Raw genomic sequence first — 19,840 nt, 5'->3', positions numbered from 1 at the left:
GAGTGTAGTGATTGAGGAAACGAATCAAACAGATGCATGGCAGGTGTGAACACTGCCCTCCCACCCAGATTTGTCAGGGAGTGAAAACCCCTGGGAAGTATAGTGTCAGTTGGTATGTCTCTCTCCCCTCTGGGAGAGGTCTGTGGGCCCCGAAAAAAGAGAGGAGCCTTTCCTACTCCTTGGTGTCCCCCAGCGACTTCTGCTTCAGCCCTCTGTGGGCTCTCTGTCCTGCTGCTCTACAACTTTCGGGTTATTTGATTATATCTTCCTTCGGCTTCCTTTTGAAAGCTTTTTTTCCTGAGTTACTGAGCTTTGTCAATTAGAGAGTTGAACTCTCCAGCTACGATTGTGGATTTGTCTTTCTTTCGTTTCATTTCTGTCGATTTTAGCTTTATCTGGTTTGAAGCTCAGTTATTGGATGTGTATGACTTTAGGACTATTACATGTTCATGACGAATTGACTTCTTATCATTATGAAGTGTCTTTCTTTATCTCTAATAATATTCCTGTCTGGAAGTCCACATCGTCTGATTTTCACAGAACCACTCCAGCTTTCTTGATATTAGTGTGAGTGTGGTATATTTTTCTCCATCGTTTTATACCTATCAAACTGGTAGGAACTGTTTATCTGTGTCTTTATATTTAAAGTGTTTTTCTTAGACAGCTTATTTTTTTTTTTTTATCTTTATTGGAGCATAATTGCTTTACAATGGTATGTTAGTTTCAGCTTCACAACAAAGTGAATCAGTTATATATATACATATGTTCCCATATCTCTTCCCGCTTGCGTCACCCTCCCTCCCACCCTCCCTATCCCACCCCTCCAGGCGGTCACACAGCACCGAGCTGATCTCCCTGTGCTATGCGGCTGCTTCCCACTAGCTATCTACCTTACGTTTGGTAGTGTATACATGTCCATGCCTCTTTATTGCTTTGTCACCGTTTACCCTTCCCCCTCCCCATAGCCTCAAGTCCATTCTCTAGTAAGTCTGTGTCTTTATTCCTGTTTCACCCCTAGGTTTTTCATGACATTTTTTTTTTCTTAAATTCCATATATATGTGTTAGCATACGGTATTTGTCTCTCTCTTTCTGACTTACTTCACTCTGTATGACAGACTCTAGGTCTATCCACCTCATTACAAATAGGTCAATTTCGTCTCTTTTTATGGCTGAGTAATACTCCATTGTATATATGTGCCACATCTTCTTTATCCATTCATCCAATGATGGACACTTAGGTTGTTTCCATCTCTGGGCTATTGTAAATAGAGCTGCAATGAACATTTTGGTACATGACTCTTTTTGAATTATGGTTTTCTCAGGGTATATGCTCAATAGTGGGATTGCTGGGTCATATGGTAGTTCTATTTGTAGCTTTTTAAGGAACCTCCATACTGTTCTCCACAGTGGCTGTATCAATTTACATTCCCACCAACAGTGTAAGAGGGTTCCCTTTTCTCCACACCCTCTCCAGCATTTATTGTTTCTAGATTTTTTGATGATGGCCATTCTGACTGGTGTGAGATGATATCTCATTGTAGTTTTGATTTGCATTTCTCTAATGATTAGTAATGTTGAGCATTCTTTCATGTGTTTGTTGGCACTCTGTATATCTTCTTTGGAGAAATGTCTATTTAGGTCTTCTGCCCATTTTTGGATTGGGTTGTTTGTTCTTTTGTTATTAAGCTGCATGAGCTGCTTATAAATTTTGGAGATTAATCCTTTGTCAGTTGCTTCATTTGCAAATATTTTCTCCCATTCTGAGGGTTGTCTTTTGGTCTTCTTTATGGTTTCCTTTGCTGCGCAAAAGCTTTTAAGTTTCATTAGGTCCCATTTGTTTACTTTTGTTTTTATTTCCAGTTCTCTAGGAGGTGGGTCAAAAAGGATCTTGCTGTGATTTATGTCATAGAGTGTTCTGCCTATGTTTTCCTCTAAGAGTTTGATAGTTTCTGGCCTTACATTTAGGTCTTTAATCCATTTTGAGCTTATTTTTGTGTATGGTGTTAGGGAGTGATCTAATCTCATACTTTTACATGTAGCTTAGACAGCTTATTTTGAATCTTGCATTTTTATCCAGTCTGACAATCTCTACCTTTTAATTGGAGTGTATAGACCTTCTAAGATTTAAAGTAATTATCAACACAGTTGGGTGTAAGTTTACCATCTTGCCACTTGTTTTCTGTTTCTACCATTTGTTCTTTATTCTTTCTTCTTTTCCTGCCTTCTTTTGGATTCATGATGTATCTTTTAAGATTCCATTTTATCTCCACTGTTGGCTTATTTGGCTATACTTCATTGGTTTATTTTTTTTTCACGGTTGCTGTATGGTTTACAGGTTTAACTTAACACAGTCTACCTTCAAATCATAAACCACTTCACATATAATGTAAGAACCTTACAACGGTACAGATATTCCCATTCTCCCCTCCCGTCTTTTGTGTTATTGTTGTCATAAGTCTTACTTCTACTTATATTATAAAACCCACACTATGTTGCTAGGCTTTTACATTTACCCGCAAATTTACTATTTCTGGAACTCTTTGTTCCTTTGTAAAAAGGGCTTTTTTTAAGTCTGAAGAAATTAACAAAAATGTTTGCAAAACATTATTTTTTTCCCTTCCTCTCTCTTTCAGCTTCTCATCCAAAAACTTGTCGTCCTCTTTCTTTTCCTGGCGAGTTTCCCCTGCCTGTGGAGCTTCCCTCTGCATCGCTAATCCGTGCGTGCTTTTTGGCTGTCTCATCTGTGGCTTGGTGGTGATAATCAATGATGCTACCAGCTGCTTCAACTACAGAGCCCCATGGCTGGTGTTGCTAACACATTCCAGTGGTCCAGGGTTCAGAAAATCCACACATTCCAGCTCCCATCTCCTGCTCCTCTGCCCCACAGGGAGAGGTGTGACAGGATCCAATCTGCAGGATGCTGGGGCTGCATTTCTCCCTGTTCCTCCTTGCCCTCCTCCTCCCCCTCCAGGTCCAAGTGAAAGTGCCACCAGCCCCAGGGCCTGGCTGCCCGGGTACCAGATTCCCGCCAGCTGCCTCACTCTTGTGAGCCAGCCCCCTTCCCTGACCTGCCCTCCCCCACCCACAGAGGAAGCCAGACAGGCCACACAGTGAGTTGAAACCTTATGTACCACCAGGGGCTGCTCTGCTCAGGCCACAAAGTCTTGTGCAGTGTTCCTTTGATTTTTTTTTTCTTTAAAGGGCAGGAGTGGTGCCGGTTGGAGAGGTAACTAGATCACAGTAGAGGGAAATTTCCTGGGATAGAAGAGGAGGGAGGGCTGGGGCCCTGTGCTTATGTGTTGCTCGCCCACATGGTGCTTGGCATGTACTGAGCGCTCACAGAAGCCCGGAATGGCATGGACTGCAGTGGTGAGCCGGTCTCAGCAACAGATGGGCTTGGTGGGGCTGGGCTCTGCTCGATGCAAGGAGGTAAAGATGGATGGAGACAGACTCCCTGCCCTTAATGAGCTGTCACAAGCTGGTGGGACAGAGGCACTCAGGCAGACAGTTCCTACTGGTTTGATATGTGCTGTCATAGGGGATGTGCACAGTGCTTTGGGAACTCAAAGGAAAGGGACCTGGAGCCCTGTGCCAGGAATGTGGTCAGGGAGGGCTTCCTGGAGGAAATGGTACCCTAAGCTGACTCTTTGATGTGTGCTTATTTTAACTGGAGTCTTGACATTTAGAAAAGCCCCACACTTTCATCCTTTATATAAATCATAAGGATTTCCATAATAAGATTTGGGAATCTCTTACAGAAAATGCTGTAAAACCTGTACATTGTGGTGTATCTGTCCCTAAATAAGTGTTGTCTTCTCCCTTTCAATGTTGCTATAAACAGTGTCACCCATGTAGCATATGTTTGCCTTTTTTTTTTTTTGGCCACACCATGCAGCATGAGGGATCTTAGTTCCCCAACCAGGGCTCGAACCCGTACCCCCTGCATCGGGAACGTGGAGTCCTAACCACTGGAGTGCCAGGGAAGTCCCCAAACTACCTTAATTTATGTGTGTTTCCTCATTGTAAGCAGGCTTTTCTTCCTATCTGGATTTTTTTTTTTTGGATTTTTTTTGTGTATATGTGTTCTACCAATTAACTACTTTTGCAGTTTTAATCCTATATTATTTCTCCTTTGTTTTGTGTAAAAGGAGAAAAATAAAAAAGCTGGAATCCCCGCCCCCTCCAAAATGTTTATTTTCCATAATAAGATTTGGAAATCTCTTACAGAAGAGACCCCCCCCCCCCAGCATAGAAACCACGCGTTCCTATTTATTTAGGTAGGTAGAACGGATCCTTTTTATACTCGTGTTGCAGAAAAGGAAACTGAACTGTGATGAGTCTCAAGGGATAAGAAAGGATTTAGCCTGGAAAAGAAGACAGGAGAGTGGACGGCACAGCATGTGCAAAGGCCTGGAGGGAGGAGGCTTTTGTGTGTATGTGCTAATAAGTTCATGGGCTCTGCTGTGGCACTGTGTGTTGTCCCAACAGGATCTTACAGACTCATCAAACTTAGCCTGAGCAACAAGGCCATGGACAGTCGCTAGCCTTTGTTTCCCCAGTGGAATGACCTTTTTGGGTGGCCTTGGTATGGCAGTTGAGGTGGGGCCAGCCTCTGGAGCTTCTGTTATCCTCCACTTAGGTGTTGAGCTCTGTCAGTGCAAATTCTTCCTCGGCTCAGCTGCGGTGGAGCCCTGGGCCAGTTCTGAAGGGCATTTCCACAAGAGTTTGGGGCCTGAGATTGTGTCCTGGGCCCGCTGGCCCCAGTGGTGAGCCTGTATGCTTGTGTGACAGGAAGAACCTGGTTCCTGTGATAACACGCTTGACTTTACCCCTCTTCCGGAGGGGGGCTGTCAGGGGATGGAGGCAGCTTTGTATTTGGATTTCAGGGCTGGACTTGGGCACCGCGGGAGTGGGCTGAGGGAGGGGTGAGCACTCTGAGAATTCCAGAGCCGGCTACATGTAGTTCACAGCTTCCCCACACCCGGGCCAGAGCACACAGGAGTGGCAGCACTGTATCGTTCCCCAAACCTCTGCTTCCTGGGCCCCGGAGAGATTCAGAGGTGGCTTGGCCAGGGGAAAAGAAAGGTCCTTGGGCTTGGGTAGCCCCGTGGCTCTGCCTGTCCTGGATCGCTGCCCTTGTCACCCTGACTCTCCTGTGCGCCTTCTTCCCCGAGGCCCTGCTTCTCCTCCCACCTGCCCTATCTCATCTGGTGGATGTTCCGTCCTCCCGCAGGAAACAAACGTGGGAGGCATCCTGTACTCCTCTGTCTTCATAGCCACTCAATTACCAGGTCTCCTTGATTTCGCCTAGTTTTATTTAGAGCATTGTGACTCTTGGGCCGCCTCTGGTCAAGCCCCGCCTCCCTCCCCGCTCCCCTGCACACACTGATGTAAAACGCAAGCCTGGTCCTGCCTTCCCTCCCCCCCACGGTTTGCCCTTGTAAGTCCAGACTCCACAGCTCCTGTGCTCCTCTTCCCCCAAGCTGGGACTTGTGCTCTGAGCTCCAGCCCCCTCTGTCTGCCAGGCTGTGTCTCACCTCTGCCTCTGTTCCTTCCTGTGCCTGGAAAAAACCTCTGCTCTCTCCCCCTGGCCCAGATTATGACAATCTTCCACTAGTTAGCGCTCTGTGGGGACAGACACTGTTTTGTTTTGTCACTTTTTTTTTGGCTGCGCCGTGTGGCATGAGGAATCTTAGTTCCCTGACCAGGGATTGAACCCATGCCCCTGCAGTGGAAGCATGGAGTCTTAACCACTGGACCACCAGGGGAGTCCCCAGACATTGTATTTTTGCCACCTCTGTGCCCAGCATGGTGTTTGTAGACATTATCGGGGCCACCGCAGGTAAAGGTGAGGCGGCACCCCGGGAGAGGGATGGAAGGACAGGAGGAGGCAGGTCCTGGGGAATTCCCCCATCCCTATGATGTCAGAGGCTGTTATCATACCCAGTCTACAGATGTAGGAACTGAGCTCAAAGAGGTGCAGTGCCAGCAAGTGGCAGAGCTGGGACTTAGAAGTTTTCCAACTACAAAACCCACACTGCATTTCCTTGCAAACTCACGTACTTGCTGAGGCCGGTGGGTGTTGTGAATGGTTGGAGTGGGCCAAAAAGAAAGGGCGTTAGATTTCATGCTACAGCCAGTGGTGGCCCTGCAGGTAAGTAGACCCCTACTGGTAGCTCTTCTGACTGCTCCTGGGAAGCCAGACAATCTGGCTTTCATGTGAAATCTCTCGATTTATTAAGACTAACTCAGATTTCTTTTAAAAGCACAAACAGGGACCTCCACTGCAGGGGGCCAGGGGGTATGGGTTCGATCCCTGGTCGGGGAACTAAGATCCTGCAGCCAATAAAAACCCCACAAACACATCCAGGGAGTTGTGTGGTGGGATGCAGCCTGCAGGCCTAGGGCTGGTGGCATCTGCCATATTCTCTTTTGCCTCCTTTAACCCCCCTTCCCCGGGTCCTGCTGCCTCTAGAATCCCCTCTGGAAGAAGAATCAGAGTTCATTACTTGAAAGAGCTCTTGGAAGATTATCTGGGCCAACCCTTAGCCATGTGTGGTTCCTATTTCACCAGAAGGGTAGGTAGGCGTGGGCAAGTAAGGAACTGTAAAATCTGCCCTCGCCGGGAGTCTGTGCTCCTGGCCTGAGTGGCTGGGCTCAGCCCCACCCCCAGTGGCTGCTGGCACTTCCTGCTGTCGGCCACTGCACACTGAACTGCCCTTGGCTCTAAGGGTGGCACCACCCCTGGGATCTTCCCTCAGAGGACCTGGACGCCAGGCCAGAGCGCCATGGCTGCGCTTTGAGCCTGGGTTTTGAAGTTTGTCCCTCTCACGTGGAAACAGGAGTCTTTGTTCACAGCCAGTGAGACTTGACTCCTCTTGTCCCAGCTCCTACCTCAACTACGTGTGGGGTAGGACAGTGGAGTGGGGGGACCAGGCACCCCCCCCCCCCCGCCCCTGACTCCCTGCAAGGGACGGTGCCCACGGAGGGAGACCTCACAGTTCAGGGTACAACAGGGAGGGGGTGGATGGGGACAGAGACTTGCACTTTTTTTTTTAAGTTTTATTTTTTTATTGAAGTATAGTTGCTTTACAGTGTTTCAGGTGTATAGCAAAGTGCTTCAGTTATATATATCTTCTTTTTCAGATTCTTTTCCATTATAGGTTATTATAAGATATTGAATATAGTTCCCTGTGCTGTACAGTGTGTCCTTGTTTATCTCTTTTATATATAGTAGTGTGGATCTGTTAATCCCAAATTTATCCTCCCCTGCTTTCTCCTCTGGTAACCATAAGGAGACTTGCACTTTTTTTTTAAAATAAATAAATACATTTATTTATTTATTTATTTATTTATTTATTTATGGCTGTGTTGGGTCTTCGTTGCTGCACGTGGGCTTTCTTCAGTTGTGGTGAGGGGGGGCTTGGGGGGGTACCGCTCTTGCCATCTGTCCTGGCTCTGCTGGGTTGGATTCCCAAGAGCCCCAGATGTCTCCTCCAATAAAACCCAAAGTAGGGCTGAGATGGATACTTCCCCCACCACCCTGGCCAATCTCCTGATGTAACCAGCTGGGCATGGTGGAGGGAGGCCAGCCATGCCAAGCCAAGCTGAGCCCTGGGACCTTTTCTGCCACGTGAACCCCGGGGCACAGACCACCCTGTTCGGTTCTTCCGCGAGGCTTGGCATCTGCTTGGCTCTCTGCTTCAGTTCTGGGGCTGGTAGGCTTCTAGGTGACGGACTACAGGGGCTTATTTTGGTTCTCTTCCCACCCCGTCCTCCTCCTCTGTACCTTGATGTCCCTACATGTGAGCCCTGCCAGCGAGACTGACAGTCCTTGGATGCTTTTACGTTCAGGCAGGTCTTTCCCTCCTTTTTTTCTCTTGTGGTTTCCCAGTGTGACTCTTGTTAGCCAAAGTCATGAGGACTGTGGCCTCCATCTGCTCCCTCCCTGTCCAGGAAGAGGCCGAATTCCCAGTGCAGAGCGTCAGCAAGGATATGGGATTCCAGAGAAATTTGTCTTGACCGCCTCAGGAAATGGCTGGAAGCATCTCTCCTTTGTAGATCAGCGACACCATCCCACCAGGGCCTGTGTGGGGAGCTTGGGAAGGACTGGGCCAAGACTTGGGGCTCCTCCCTTACTCAGGAGGTACCAACAGTCAGTCAGGCAGCCCGAGAATTTTGTCTTGCCCCAAACCAAGCAGATGGCTTCCAAACTTGTGAAACTGGGAAGACCAGGGCTGGAAGGCATAGATACTTCTAGGGAAGTGAAAGTGTAATTGAGGGTCAACTGGGGGCCACTGGCCCTGGCTCTTTCTTGCCCCCTCTGCCCCTTCTTCTCTGCTCTTGACTATCTCAGATAGTGGTTCCAACTGTGTTCTACAGTGTCATACCCTCCAGATGATACTCGTGACAGATAAGGATCATGAGCTGCCCATCCTTCTTCTGGAGGGTGCTGCCTGGGGTTCTGAGCACCTTCCAGCTCTTTCTGTCCCTCAGGAAAGCATATTGGAACACATGTGGGTGGGCTGACAGGCATGAACCCATTTAAGCTTATTTTCAAACAGCGAAAGCAGGGCTTCCCTGGTGGTGCAGTGGTTGAGAGTCCGCCTGCCGATGCAGGGGACGCGGGTTCATGCCCCGGTCCGGGAAGATCCCACATGCCACGGAGCGGCTGGGCCCGTGAGCCATGGCCGCTGAGCCTGCGCGTCCAGAGCCTGTGCTCCGCAACGGGCGAGGCCACAACAGTGAGAGGCCCGCGTAACACACACACACACACACACACACACACACACACACACACACACACAGAAAAAACAGCGAAAGCAAATAAATAGCAGATGTCCATACTTTATGATCCTTAGCTAAGGACAGGTGGTGGCACACCTCAGGCTGATTGATCGTACATCGTACGAGAGATTCTTTGTCCCTCCCTCAGTTGGCTGTTTGGTGCCTTCAGTGGAGCCTTGACTGCCAGTCTGTCTCCTGATGATTCTCTTGCCACCTCTGCCTGATTCTGGTGGAGGCTGGGGAGCCACTGTGCCCCAGAACGATGGCCCAGGCTCCTCAATCTGTGCAGATAAGAAGAGGGCGGAGGTCAGCGCCTGGGGCAGCCCCATCTTGCATCATGCTGTTTGGATGGGCAACAGGGTGGAAAACACTCTTGCAAGTAGACCTACCAGGCATCAAGTTAGCCTAGAACATGGAGCTCCCCGTGCCACCACTAGGGGCTCATCTGTGGCACAGGGCCCTGCCTGAGGGGCAAAGACAGGAAGGGAGGCCCAGAGCAAGGGCCCCAACAGAGGCCAGGGTGGAGGGGCACCCCAGTGGCCAGCCTTCTTGGACTGCTCGAGGGGCTCTGGAGACTGGTGCTTTGGAAACGGAGAGTGTGGAGAGTGGTGACAGGCAGAATGAGGGACAGCTGCTGACAGCGATGTTCCTCTCCCAGTGGGGTGTCATGGAAAGAACATGGGTGAGCTCTGCAGTCAGGCAGAGCTGTCCTCGTCGGGGTGGGGGACTCTGCCAGGCTGCAGAGCGTACTCATCAGACATCTCGGAGCCTCTTTGTCCTGATCTATAAAATGGGGTTGTGAGGCCTGCACGTTTCTCCCCGTGCCCCCTTGTCTGAGCTTCTTTCTGGTCACGCGGCCCTGTCTTTACGTTCCTTTGTGGCACTCTGCAGGGCTCGGAGCCTCAGTGGCAGGAGCAAAGGCTGCTCTGCCCTGGGCTTGCTCTGGGAGGTCAGAGACTGAGCTCCTTCTATTGCCGAGATGCCAGGTTCAATGCCACAGAGCTCTCAGACTGCAGTGACTTCCCAGCAGGTGGCAGAGCTGGCATGGGGCTGGGGGGTGTTGGAGCCCTGTATCTTCTCGCTCTCGCCTCTGTCCTTGCTAGGGAGTGAGTTGGAGGCTTCTGGGCTCAGCTGATGTTCTCTGAGGAGGACTTGGAATGAACCCAAGGAACAGAGGGATGAGGTCAGTGGTTTGCTCAGCAAGGAGGCCCGAGTTAGTGACAGACCTGTCACAGCTCCCAAGATTCCTGGCCGCAGTCCCTGGCTCCGCCTCCTCCCCCTCCCATCCTTAGGGAGATGAAAGTCGGCAATGATGCCATGATGCGATGATGTGGGTTTCTTTCCCCTAGTGTCTCCTTGTGTCACAGCGGGAGGCCTGGGAGGCTCTCCCCAGCCATGGTGGTTTTCGCACACTTTTTCATTGATTACTCACCCTGTGCTCTATGAGCTATCTGAGTAACTAAAGCCCAGAATTGCCACCCAGGCTGGTGAGTGGTGTGGATTTGAACCTGTCCGCCTCTCTACTTGAAGGCCCGTTCTTTCCACTCGGCCACGCTGCCATGCAGGCTGGGATGCCAGGAGGGGTATAGAGAGAGCTATGTGATTGTCCCAGCTCCCAACGTCACATGGGAAGACAGATCTATGGTATGGACAGGATGGCTTTGTGGGGCTGTTTAAATGTCACCTAAGCCCCCATGTGCATGTACAAAAAAGGTCTCTCTGAAGCCTCAGTTCTTATCTTACAATTCATTTGCATTTTGCACCTGACTCCATAAAGTAGCCTTTTAATTTAAGGCAGTGATTTCAATTTCTTGCTTCTGAGTCAGTTTTTTTGTTTTTTGTTTTTGCTTCTGAGTCAGTTTGATCCTCAGAAGGTGTTCTGGGTTTACCTGTGCCCCTGGCCTCCACGCTCCCCCTGGGGGTGTGGATATCCCTGTAGATGATGGGGGTGGGAGGTATGTTCAGTGCTGTGAATAAAGGCACTTTGCTGGGGAAAGGGAAGAGGGGGCCCAATTTGGCCAGCAAGGCAGGTTGCAGTGAGCGGGCCGAGAAGGTAAAGGCCAGTTGGGGCTGTATTCTGAGATGCTCAAGACCAGAATGCCAACCCCAGGGGTTCCGATCTCGTTCTGTAGGCAGAGAGGGTCATGGTGGCTTGAGTATTCTGACTCTCTTTGGCTTGGCAAACGTCCAGTCACTGTCCGAGAGGCTCATGAGGGTATTCGCGCTGTGGATCTAGCAAGGGGGGAGGAGTTTCCTGCCCTCAGAGGGCAAGCGGTCTAGTGGACGCGCACAGAAGGGGTGAGGTTTCAAGTTCACACTGCTGTCGTCTGCTGCAAGGGTTAGAATGGGGGAGCGCAGGGCAGGCGCTGCCGGCGAGTTCGAGAAGGGGCCGAGCGTGGATTCGGATGCCGGTCTAAGTTGTTGGCTTCCTGTGACAGAAAGGGAGGCAAGTAAAGGGGAGAGGCCCCATGAAGGAAGAACGGATGGTACTTGGTGACAGTGACATGTGGGGAGCTGGAAGAGGGCCGCAGGATATCACAGGTGCTGTAGGAGAACCGGGGAAGGCCAGCAAGAGAGAGTGCGGTCAGGAAATGGCCTAGCTGCCGGAGGTGGGGAAGAACGGACCTGTCCTGTGGCCACCGTGAGCCGTGTTCATTAGTCAGAGCTTGACTGGTCAAGAGTGGGTAAGTAGTGCTATGAAATCCAGAAACATCGGGAAAAGACTACAGCTCATTCCTGGAACAGGCCAACTTTTGAACTTTCTGTTTGGGTCTCTGTAGGGCGGATGACTCACTTCTAAGCCCCTCCTAACCTCTGTTGATGATTAGCAGGGGTGAGAGGCCCCCGGAGCCGCCCTGCTCTGCAACAGACTGACTTGCCACAAAGCCCAGATTGCAGGAATGGATTGGGTGGATTTGGAATAGCTGAGAAAAATTCCAGCCCCTGAGCCGCCTGGGTTCAATGCTGTCTATCTTGTATGTAAATCCACGTTTTACCCTTTGAAGGAACCAGCGGGGTGGGCCTGGAGTTGGACCCTAGACACGACCTTAAAAAAGTCCAGAGTCTCTCGGTGACCCGAGGAGGTGATGAAATCTGACCAATGAAATGCGTCCACTGGGTTCTGGGCCCTCTGGAGGAGGGTGGGGCCCACTGATCCCGGACCCAGAGATGAGTTATTTACAACAGAAATGAGACTCCGCTGTCCAGTCAGCCTGGACCTGCTGCTGGGCCCATCTTGGGGGGGTGGAGGTGTGCAAAGTATACCTGGGCGGCTTCTCCCACCTGTTGCTGCTTAACCTGCTGGAGCCCCATCAGATGGGGTAGCCACCATGGCCCAGGGCCTGGTCACTGGGGGGTCCTGTGTGGGTACCCAGTGCAGATGGGGCCTGGCACAGTTGGGCTTCTGCCTGGAGCTCGGGGTGACCTCTGGAGTTGCCTTTCCGCCTTTATTCTCTCGTGTCTCTGGTTACCTGTGCTCTGTGACCTTGGGCGCCAGCCAGGCACCCAGTGAAGAGAGCCAACCTGCCTACACACTCATGTTGTGTCAGCCCCTGCAAGGAAGGGCAGACAGGAAACCGCCCTCCTAAGGCATGTGGGAAGCCCAGGCAAGAAACGCCTCCTCCAAAGGGCCGCCTCCCACCTCTCAAGAAACGCCTCCTCCAAAGGGCCGCCTCCCACCTCTCGGAGCAGCAGCTTGGAAGACTCCTGGCCATCTCCCCTGGTTTCCTTTGTGTCACCCCCAGCCCACACTTCCTTCAGGGCTGAGAGTAAAATTGCAGTTCCTGTTGAGTGAGGCATGAGTCAGCGAAGGAGAATGGTGGCTGCGTCTTCATAACCTCCAGGCACTGCTATTAAATATTTAAATGACACTCCAGTATCGATTGTTTCTCCTCCATCCCCTTAGGGAGAGCAGTTCCGCTGTCTGGGATTCAGATAATAGCAGTATCTTGGATTTAGACAAACTCCAAAGAGCTCCAGAAAGGTTCTGTGTAAATTTCACCCGAAATTATGTTATCTCCTCCTCAGAGCTTGCTATCAGGCATGGGAACAAATTGGGTTCTGCCCGTTTTACAGCTAGAGAAGATGCCCGACCCGATGACAGGCACCCAGCAGGCTGGGCCTGGAATCACAGCATCCTGGCACTGGCAACTTTCTCTGTTCATGGCTCCTTCCCCATCTTCCTCGTCCTCACAGTCCCGCTGTCATTCAGCCATTCATTCTACCTGCAGGGGATATGGCATCAAGCAAGATAGACAGGGCCCCTTAATTCTTGGAGAGGAGGCAGTCGGTTGACAAGAACCCAAACTGGCAGGGGAGGCCCTTCAGGAGATTGAGTTCCTAGTCGGTGTCCAGACCCTGGGTCCCCGGGCTGGGTAGTGCAGAGCAGATCTGGCCTAAATTGTAGATTGGCCCTTACTGGTCACAGATCTGTCTTTCCTCCCAGGACAGTTATCAGGATAAATATACCCAGCTCCCCATTCCTGGGGAGTTACTCACCATGTAAAAGTGCCCTGCTGCCCTGGATTAGATTACCTCTGCTCTAACTGCTCATGTGCTCAGGGCTGGGGGAGGGGGAGACACGCCTTCTCGTCCTGCTCTCCTTCCTAATCTGGAAGAGTCTCAGCAAAGGGGCCGAGATGAGACCATCCCCGTAGAGGGGAGCCGGTCCTGCTGTTTACACAGCTCCTTCCTTAGGAAGGGCCGAGCCCCACTCACTGCTTATGTACTGAGCTTGGGCAGCTGTAAGGAGGCTGGGCAGCTTCTGCTCTGACACTTGAGGCCACCAAGCCTGCGCAGGTGGTCAGCAGGGGGGCCGAAACCTCTCTTGCCCACAGTTCTGAGCCCAGCAAGGTAGGCAGGCTGAAAGGCTGGGTTTCTCCAGGTCCGGTGGGGAAGGGACTCACCAAACTGCTGCTGTCTTTGTTAGAGTCTGGGTCTCACCATAAATGGAGGGAATGGACAGTTGGCCCTGGCCTGGGAAGGCCTTGTGCAATGGCAGTCCCTTATGGCTGTGCTGGAGCTCTCAGGGCAGTGTTTGCTACACCTTCCTTCTGCTTCTCAGCTCCCAAGGAAACACCTGCCTGAGCTGCGAAAGCTGAGTTACATTGGCCTGCAGAAAGAAGGTGGGTGAGCTGAGCCTTGTTCTTATTGTGGGCCTCTTCTAGGCTAGGTATCAAGAATATAAGGCATGTCAAGCTGGGGTCTTCCTGGTGGCCAAAGGACCCCACCTCTTTTAGATCGGCCTAGCGCTGGTGTGGCAGGGGAGCCTGTGAACTCTGGGATGGGATGATGCCCCACATGTACCTGCCCCATCATGAAGATCTGCTGGGCAGGCTTCTCCATGGTGACCTTGTTTTCCCCAGAATGGAGCCCCTAACTGACGATCTAGGATTGCAACATCCTTTGCCTTCAGGATGTTGAAGCGCTTTTCTCCTTCCCCTCCAGGGCTAACCATCTCTCTGGGAGGGAACTCCATCTACTGAGCATGTGCTCTATTCCAGGGACTGTGCTAAAGCAGGCACTTTATATCCACTCTCTCATGTAATCCTTACTCCTGTGAGTAAGGTGGTGGAATTCCCATTGGACGGACAGGAAAACCGAGGTACGAGAGCAGTTAAGCAGCTGGACGAGCAGCTTGGCCACAGAGCAGAGTTTGTGTGACTCAGAATTCCCCTGTGTGAGTTCTAACATCTCATGTCCTCAGAGCCTGGGAGGGAGAATGAAATCGCTCTGGTAACCGCCCCCCCGCCACATTTGAGGGATCCTGGATGGCCCTTTATCTCACTCTCTTTGGCGTCCATCCAGCTCTAGGTCTGTGATCTTGATAGTCTTTATCACATACTAAGAAGTTGCCGGGCTTGGGTAGGAGGAAGCCAGGCTTGTGAAAGAGGCTTGACTTGTCTTTATATTCCAGTTGGGGGTGGAGGTGGAGGTGGTTAGTTGAGTCTCTTTAACTTATTATTGGGCGCCGTGTGTCTGTGGGTCAACCCAGGCCCCCAAGCCTCAGTCTGGCGGAGATCCCCTATGTTGGGGACGTGAGGGGACCTGGGGCTCCCTCCGTCCTGGGCGCTTGAGCTGGTCTGGGAATATGAGGGGAGCAACTGCAGCATTTGCCCTGGAATGCAGCCCAACTGGCCCCCGAGTCTCCTCCCTCCCAGCGCAGAGAGCCTGGGCACCTGAGTCTTAACCCCCTCAGGGCTGCAGAGCCAGCGGCTACCCCCCACCCCCGACCCTGTCTTCAGGATTGTGCACGGCCGATGGTTGCTGGGGCCCAGGGAAGGGCCTTTCACCTTGTCCTGGCCCCGTGCGCTGTGCCCACCCACCCGTTTGCTCCTGGGCAGCCTCTCAGTGGAAGCCACAACTCCTCTGAGTGGCTGCTTAGGTGCAGCCGCTGGGCACTAGAAGCTAGGGCATGTGTCTGTCTCTTGTGTCACTCTTGAGTCACGCCTTCAGATGATGTGTGCTGCAGGCACGGCCCAGAGGCTTGGCCCCCCGGCGTCGCTGTGCGCCTCCTCACAGCCTGCTCCGTCCCTCCAGCTCAGTCAGGCATTCCCTGGCACTGAAACTTTCCCGGTGCACCCATGGCCGGCTGGGGGCTCCCGGGTCTTCCCCGGCTCTAAAATTCCGTGATTGCGCGAGGTTACCTTCGGTTACTCCCCGTGGCGGAGAGCCGACGGGCCAATAGCTCCCTCTGGTGGGCAGCGGAGGACGGTCTGCACCCCTTCGCTGCCAGGGCGCAACAAGCTGGTTGCCTCTGGTGGACTGGAAACTTTGCATTAACTCCCCCATTCCCAGTTTCGAAAGGAGAACTCTCCCTCTCCACACATACACTGGATAGGCTCCCAGAGACCTGGGCTTTCCCTCTTCTTGGATGGAAGTGACAGAGCCAGCATCCGCTGGTCTGGAGAGGCAAAACGCCTGCAGAATCTAGGGTGATTTCCTCCAGCAAGGGGCTGGGAAGCCCCAGAGAGAGCTCTTTCCCCAGGGTGACTAGGGTGGTCCTAGTTGCTCTGACTTGTTCCGGTGGTCTCAGGCCTGGACCCAGAAGCTTAGTGGAGTGACGCTGAGGAAGTCTGAGGCCTTCCTTAGGCTGAATGAGTGAGCCCTGACTGCTTACTGCTTCTGTGTGTATGGAAGCCATCCTCCAAACATGTGGGAGAGAGGGTGTGTTCCAGCGGCACCATTTTCTCTGACACCTTCTTCGGGGTATGTGTAGAAGGAATCCTGAGCCTGCCCCTAGGGTATTCAGAGCTGGCACCAGGCAGTAACTGTAGCTGAAAACTGGGAACCTTCCCCCCACCCCCGCCCCCACTGTGGACTGCAAGTGGACTCCATCTGCCACCTCTGTTCACTCAGGCCGGGGAGGAGTTTGCTGAGCTTGCAAGGAGACTTTGGCCCATCACCATTTTGCAGCCTTTGGGGAGAGAGCAGGCCTCGGCACCCATAGGAATCCAAAGTAGGGGCCAGCGAGTACTCCTCCGTGCCTCCTGTATTCCTGGCTCTCCCCTGAGGTGCTTGTGAGGGGTTTGGTGGGACAGTGGCACCAAGTCTTGTCTATCACAGAGCAAAGACCAAGGATGGAGAGAGAGGAGGAAGCTACACCGCAGAACCGGTGGCTGTGCACGTCCTAACTCTCACTCAGACACAAGTTTGGACAGTGGTGTGCCTCCGCTCTCTGACATCCACAAATGTTTCACTCTGTTTTTGGGGTGTTTTAAAAAAGATTTATTATTTATTTTATTCATTTTTGGCTGTGTCGGATCTTAGTTGAGGCATGCGGGATCTTTCGTTGCAGCGCGCGGGCTTCTCTCTAGTTGCGGCACGCGGGTTTTCTCTCTCTAGTTGTGGCGCGCAGACTCCAGGGCGCGTGGGCTCTGTAGTTTGCGGCACGTGGGCTCTCTAGTTGAGGCGCACAAACTGAGTAGTTGTGGCACGTGGGCTTAATTGCCCTGCGGCATGTGGGATCTTAGTTCCCTGACCAGGGATTGAACCCACGTCCCCTGCATTGTAAGGTGGATTCTCTACCACTGGACCACCAGGGAAGTCCCCAAATGTTTTCCTTTGAATGTTACTTTATTACTTTGCTTTTGCTTTTCTCTTCAAGGTTGCCCTTTTCTTGTCTTGCCCAGATCCTACCCATAGAGGACTTAGGAGAAGTCAGCACTTTGCAACCCAACCTGACCTCCTTGGAGGAAAATCTTTTTCTGAATTACACAAAGCACCTGAGGTGTGGTGTTTGCAGCTTCCCGTGTACTATAGCATCTGCTATCCCATATAAAGCTCACGCCAGTGCTGTGAGGTGGGGAGCTAAGTGATTTGCTCTGTGGCTGTGGGTAGTGTAGATAGAGGAGCTGGGACTGAACTCAGGTCTGGCTTGACTCCACAGATCTTTTTTCTCCATCCCCCAGGACTGGTCCTTTTGACCAACAGATGTATCTGTGTTGAAAAGAGCCTGTTTAAATCATAAACCAGAATCCATCCGTGAACCAATAAGCCAGGCTTGCAGTCAGGTCATGAGTGAGGTGGGAGAAGGTGTTTGGTGCAGAGGCTGGTGGTGTCCCTGGCTCAGAAGGTTTGACAAGGAAGCTTAACCATCTGTCTTCTATTGAGTGGAGCCCGAGAGACCCGAGTTCAGGTCTCAGCGGTGTCACTTCAGCCAGCTCAGGCAGTGTGGAGATGTGCCTCTGCCTCTCTGAACCTCAGTTTTGCCATCTGTGCTAGTGGTATCGTGAGGAGAAAGAGAGGTGACACAGGTGAAACTCCTGGCACGTGGTGGGCATTCAGGCATGGCAGCTGCCCTTGTTACCCCTACTGGACTTGCACTTGTTGGGGGCTGGCTCTGCCCATGATGGAGAAGGAGGGACCCCACCCCTCCTGCTGGCTTGGGCCCAGAGGAAGCCAGGACGCCTTGTGAAGCCAAGGCAGCAGGTGTGGCCGTGGAGAGGCCACTGGGATTGGCCCTGGACACTGGTTCCTTTTCCACTGTTACCTAGACACACAGACTCCCTCTAGTTCCGGTTTGCTAGAGATAGGAAGTCAGGCTTCTTCCAAAGGACCTGGAGGAGTCGGGGGCTGCAGGAACTGACCTTCCTTGGAAGTCAGAGACATCCCAGGCCTTGGAACAAGCTTCTGATCAGCTGGGTAGGAGCCTGGGGTAGGTGCTGCCAGCCTTGGGGGTAGGACATCAGGGCACGTAGCTGGGAGGTGTGGGCCCACAGACCCAGGCCCTGGGTGAGGCCCTTGCTTCTTTCTTACTTCCTTTGAGCAGGGGTGGGGTTGGGGACAGGGCCACCAGGAAGGATCAGACTGGCAGCTCTCGGAGCTTGGGCCCCGTCATTCAGGAAGTTGTACTGTTTAAATCTGGCACCATCTTGTGACCACAGCAGCCTCTTGCAGGGCAGATTTTTGGGGTTTGGGGCCTCTGAGGAGTCAGTCCTGTCACTTACCGGCTTTGTTATTTGGGGCCAGTCCCACCACCTCTTGAAGCTGGTTTCCCCGTCTGTAAAGGGAGGGTGAGAATTCCAACTTCATGGGGTATTAGGAGGATTAACTGAGATCACATATGCAACGTGCCCAACACAGTGCCTGTTACTAGTAAACGGCCATGATCCAGCCATTGCTTTCTGGTGGTTATTATCACAAGGGCCAGGGACCGAGTTACCCCACTGCAGCAGGCCAGCAGCGGGGGGAGAGTGAACTAGTCGGTGACACAGCAGGAACGAGGGCATGGCATGTGGGGCCAGGCTGTGGGGCTGTTGAGGGTCCCAGGAGGGCAGGATCAGCAGCTCCTGCCCCCACCCCTCCAGCTGTACCCTTCTTGTCTGGGGACTGGGGAGATGCAGGGCCCCCTGCGGACTGCCTAGTGCCAGGGTAATGGAAGCTTGCACTTGAGGGCTGATTCGGCTCCCTTGCTGCTGTTAAAAGCAGAATAGTGGGGCCCTGGAGCCTCTGGGGCCAGGCTGCTTGCCAGGCTTCCGCAGAAACAGCCTACAGAGCAGTCCTGCCCCTCTCTGCTGACGGGGGCGGGGGGTGGGGGCGGGAACGCTGCACCAGCCTTGTCCCTCACACTTCTCACAGCAGCCCCGAGGCTCTCAGGAGGAGCTTGGAGCCTGAGGTTCGACTTCTACCTGGTCAGGAGGGCGGGTACCACCCCAGGGGCCCCTCCAGGCTGGGGGCTGAGCGGGCTTAAGCTCTTGGAAATTAAGTGGGACCTGGCAGTGCCCAGGCCCCTCCCCGTGACGTGGGGCCCCTCCCACCCATTCTCTCCGCCTTGCCCTGCGGAGTCAGAGTGCGGGTTCCAGGCAGGTACTTCTGACTCCCGGCTGGCCAGCCAGCCAGCTGCACAGCCCTGTTGGAAGGGAACGCAGATGCCCGGCTCCCAGAGGTAGGAGAGCCCTCAGGGCGGCCCCAGGAACCTCCAGAGCACCTTCTTCGTGGCTGGGGAGAAGAGCTTTGGGAGCTGTTCTTAGCCAGGCTGGTCTGGGCTGGTACCTTCCTGACCTGAGGCTAGTCATTTCTCCCATGGGCGGGGCAGGTGCTCAGAAGTCATTAACTCTTGGGTGTAGGCAGGGAGGGCGCTGCCACTGGAGACTTCGTCCCCAGGATCCATTTTCTTACCCGCTCCCCACGCCTTCTCTCTGCAGACGCCCTGCTGGCAGACTTGGAGTCCACGACCTCCCACATCTCCAAACGGCCTGTGTTCTTGTCTGAGGAGACCCCCTACTCGTACCCAACAGGAAACCACACATACCAGGAGATTGCCGTGCCACCCCCTGTCCCTCCACCCCCGTCCAGCGAGGCCCTCAATGGCACGGTCCTTGACCCCTTAGACCAGTGGCAGCCCAGCACCTCCCGATTCATCCACCAGCAGGTAAGGTGGGGACAGGGCCTCGGAAGTCAGCTTCAGGGCACAAGGAGCTTGTCTGGCAGTGGCTCGGGGAGCCAGCGATCAGGGAAGTAGGGAGAAGAGGCGGGAAGCGTCTGGCTCTCCCCACCCGCCGCCGCCACGTGAGGGGGCAGTGACCAAGTGTTAATCACCTGTCTCCTGGTCAG

General features: G+C 52.7%; 2 protein-coding genes across 9 annotated transcripts in view; both read left to right on the top strand.

The window, feature by feature from the left end:
• RPLP0 (ribosomal protein lateral stalk subunit P0) overlaps nucleotides 1-19,840 on the top strand; it is a 57,739-nt gene that overhangs the window by 19,265 nt on the left and 18,634 nt on the right. The gene's annotated exons all lie outside the window — the stretch shown is intronic.
• Nucleotides 1-19,840, top strand: part of PXN (paxillin) — a 46,406-nt gene that overhangs the window by 14,905 nt on the left and 11,661 nt on the right. For all 8 annotated transcript variants that reach the window (XM_082667390.1, XM_082667388.1, XM_082667384.1 and 5 more), the window contains exon 2: nucleotides 19,432-19,658. In XM_082667390.1, the coding sequence (XP_082523516.1) occupies nucleotides 19,432-19,658 (227 nt within the window). The remainder of the gene's footprint in view (nucleotides 1-19,431; nucleotides 19,659-19,840) is intronic.

The sequence above is a fragment of the Grampus griseus genome (genome assembly GCF_964374135.1).
Source record: "Grampus griseus genome assembly, chromosome: 12".
NCBI classification, from domain to species: Eukaryota; Metazoa; Chordata; class Mammalia; order Artiodactyla; family Delphinidae; genus Grampus; species Grampus griseus.
Note: the sequence above shows the minus strand (reverse complement) of the source record. Positions and strands in the feature narration are given on the sequence as shown.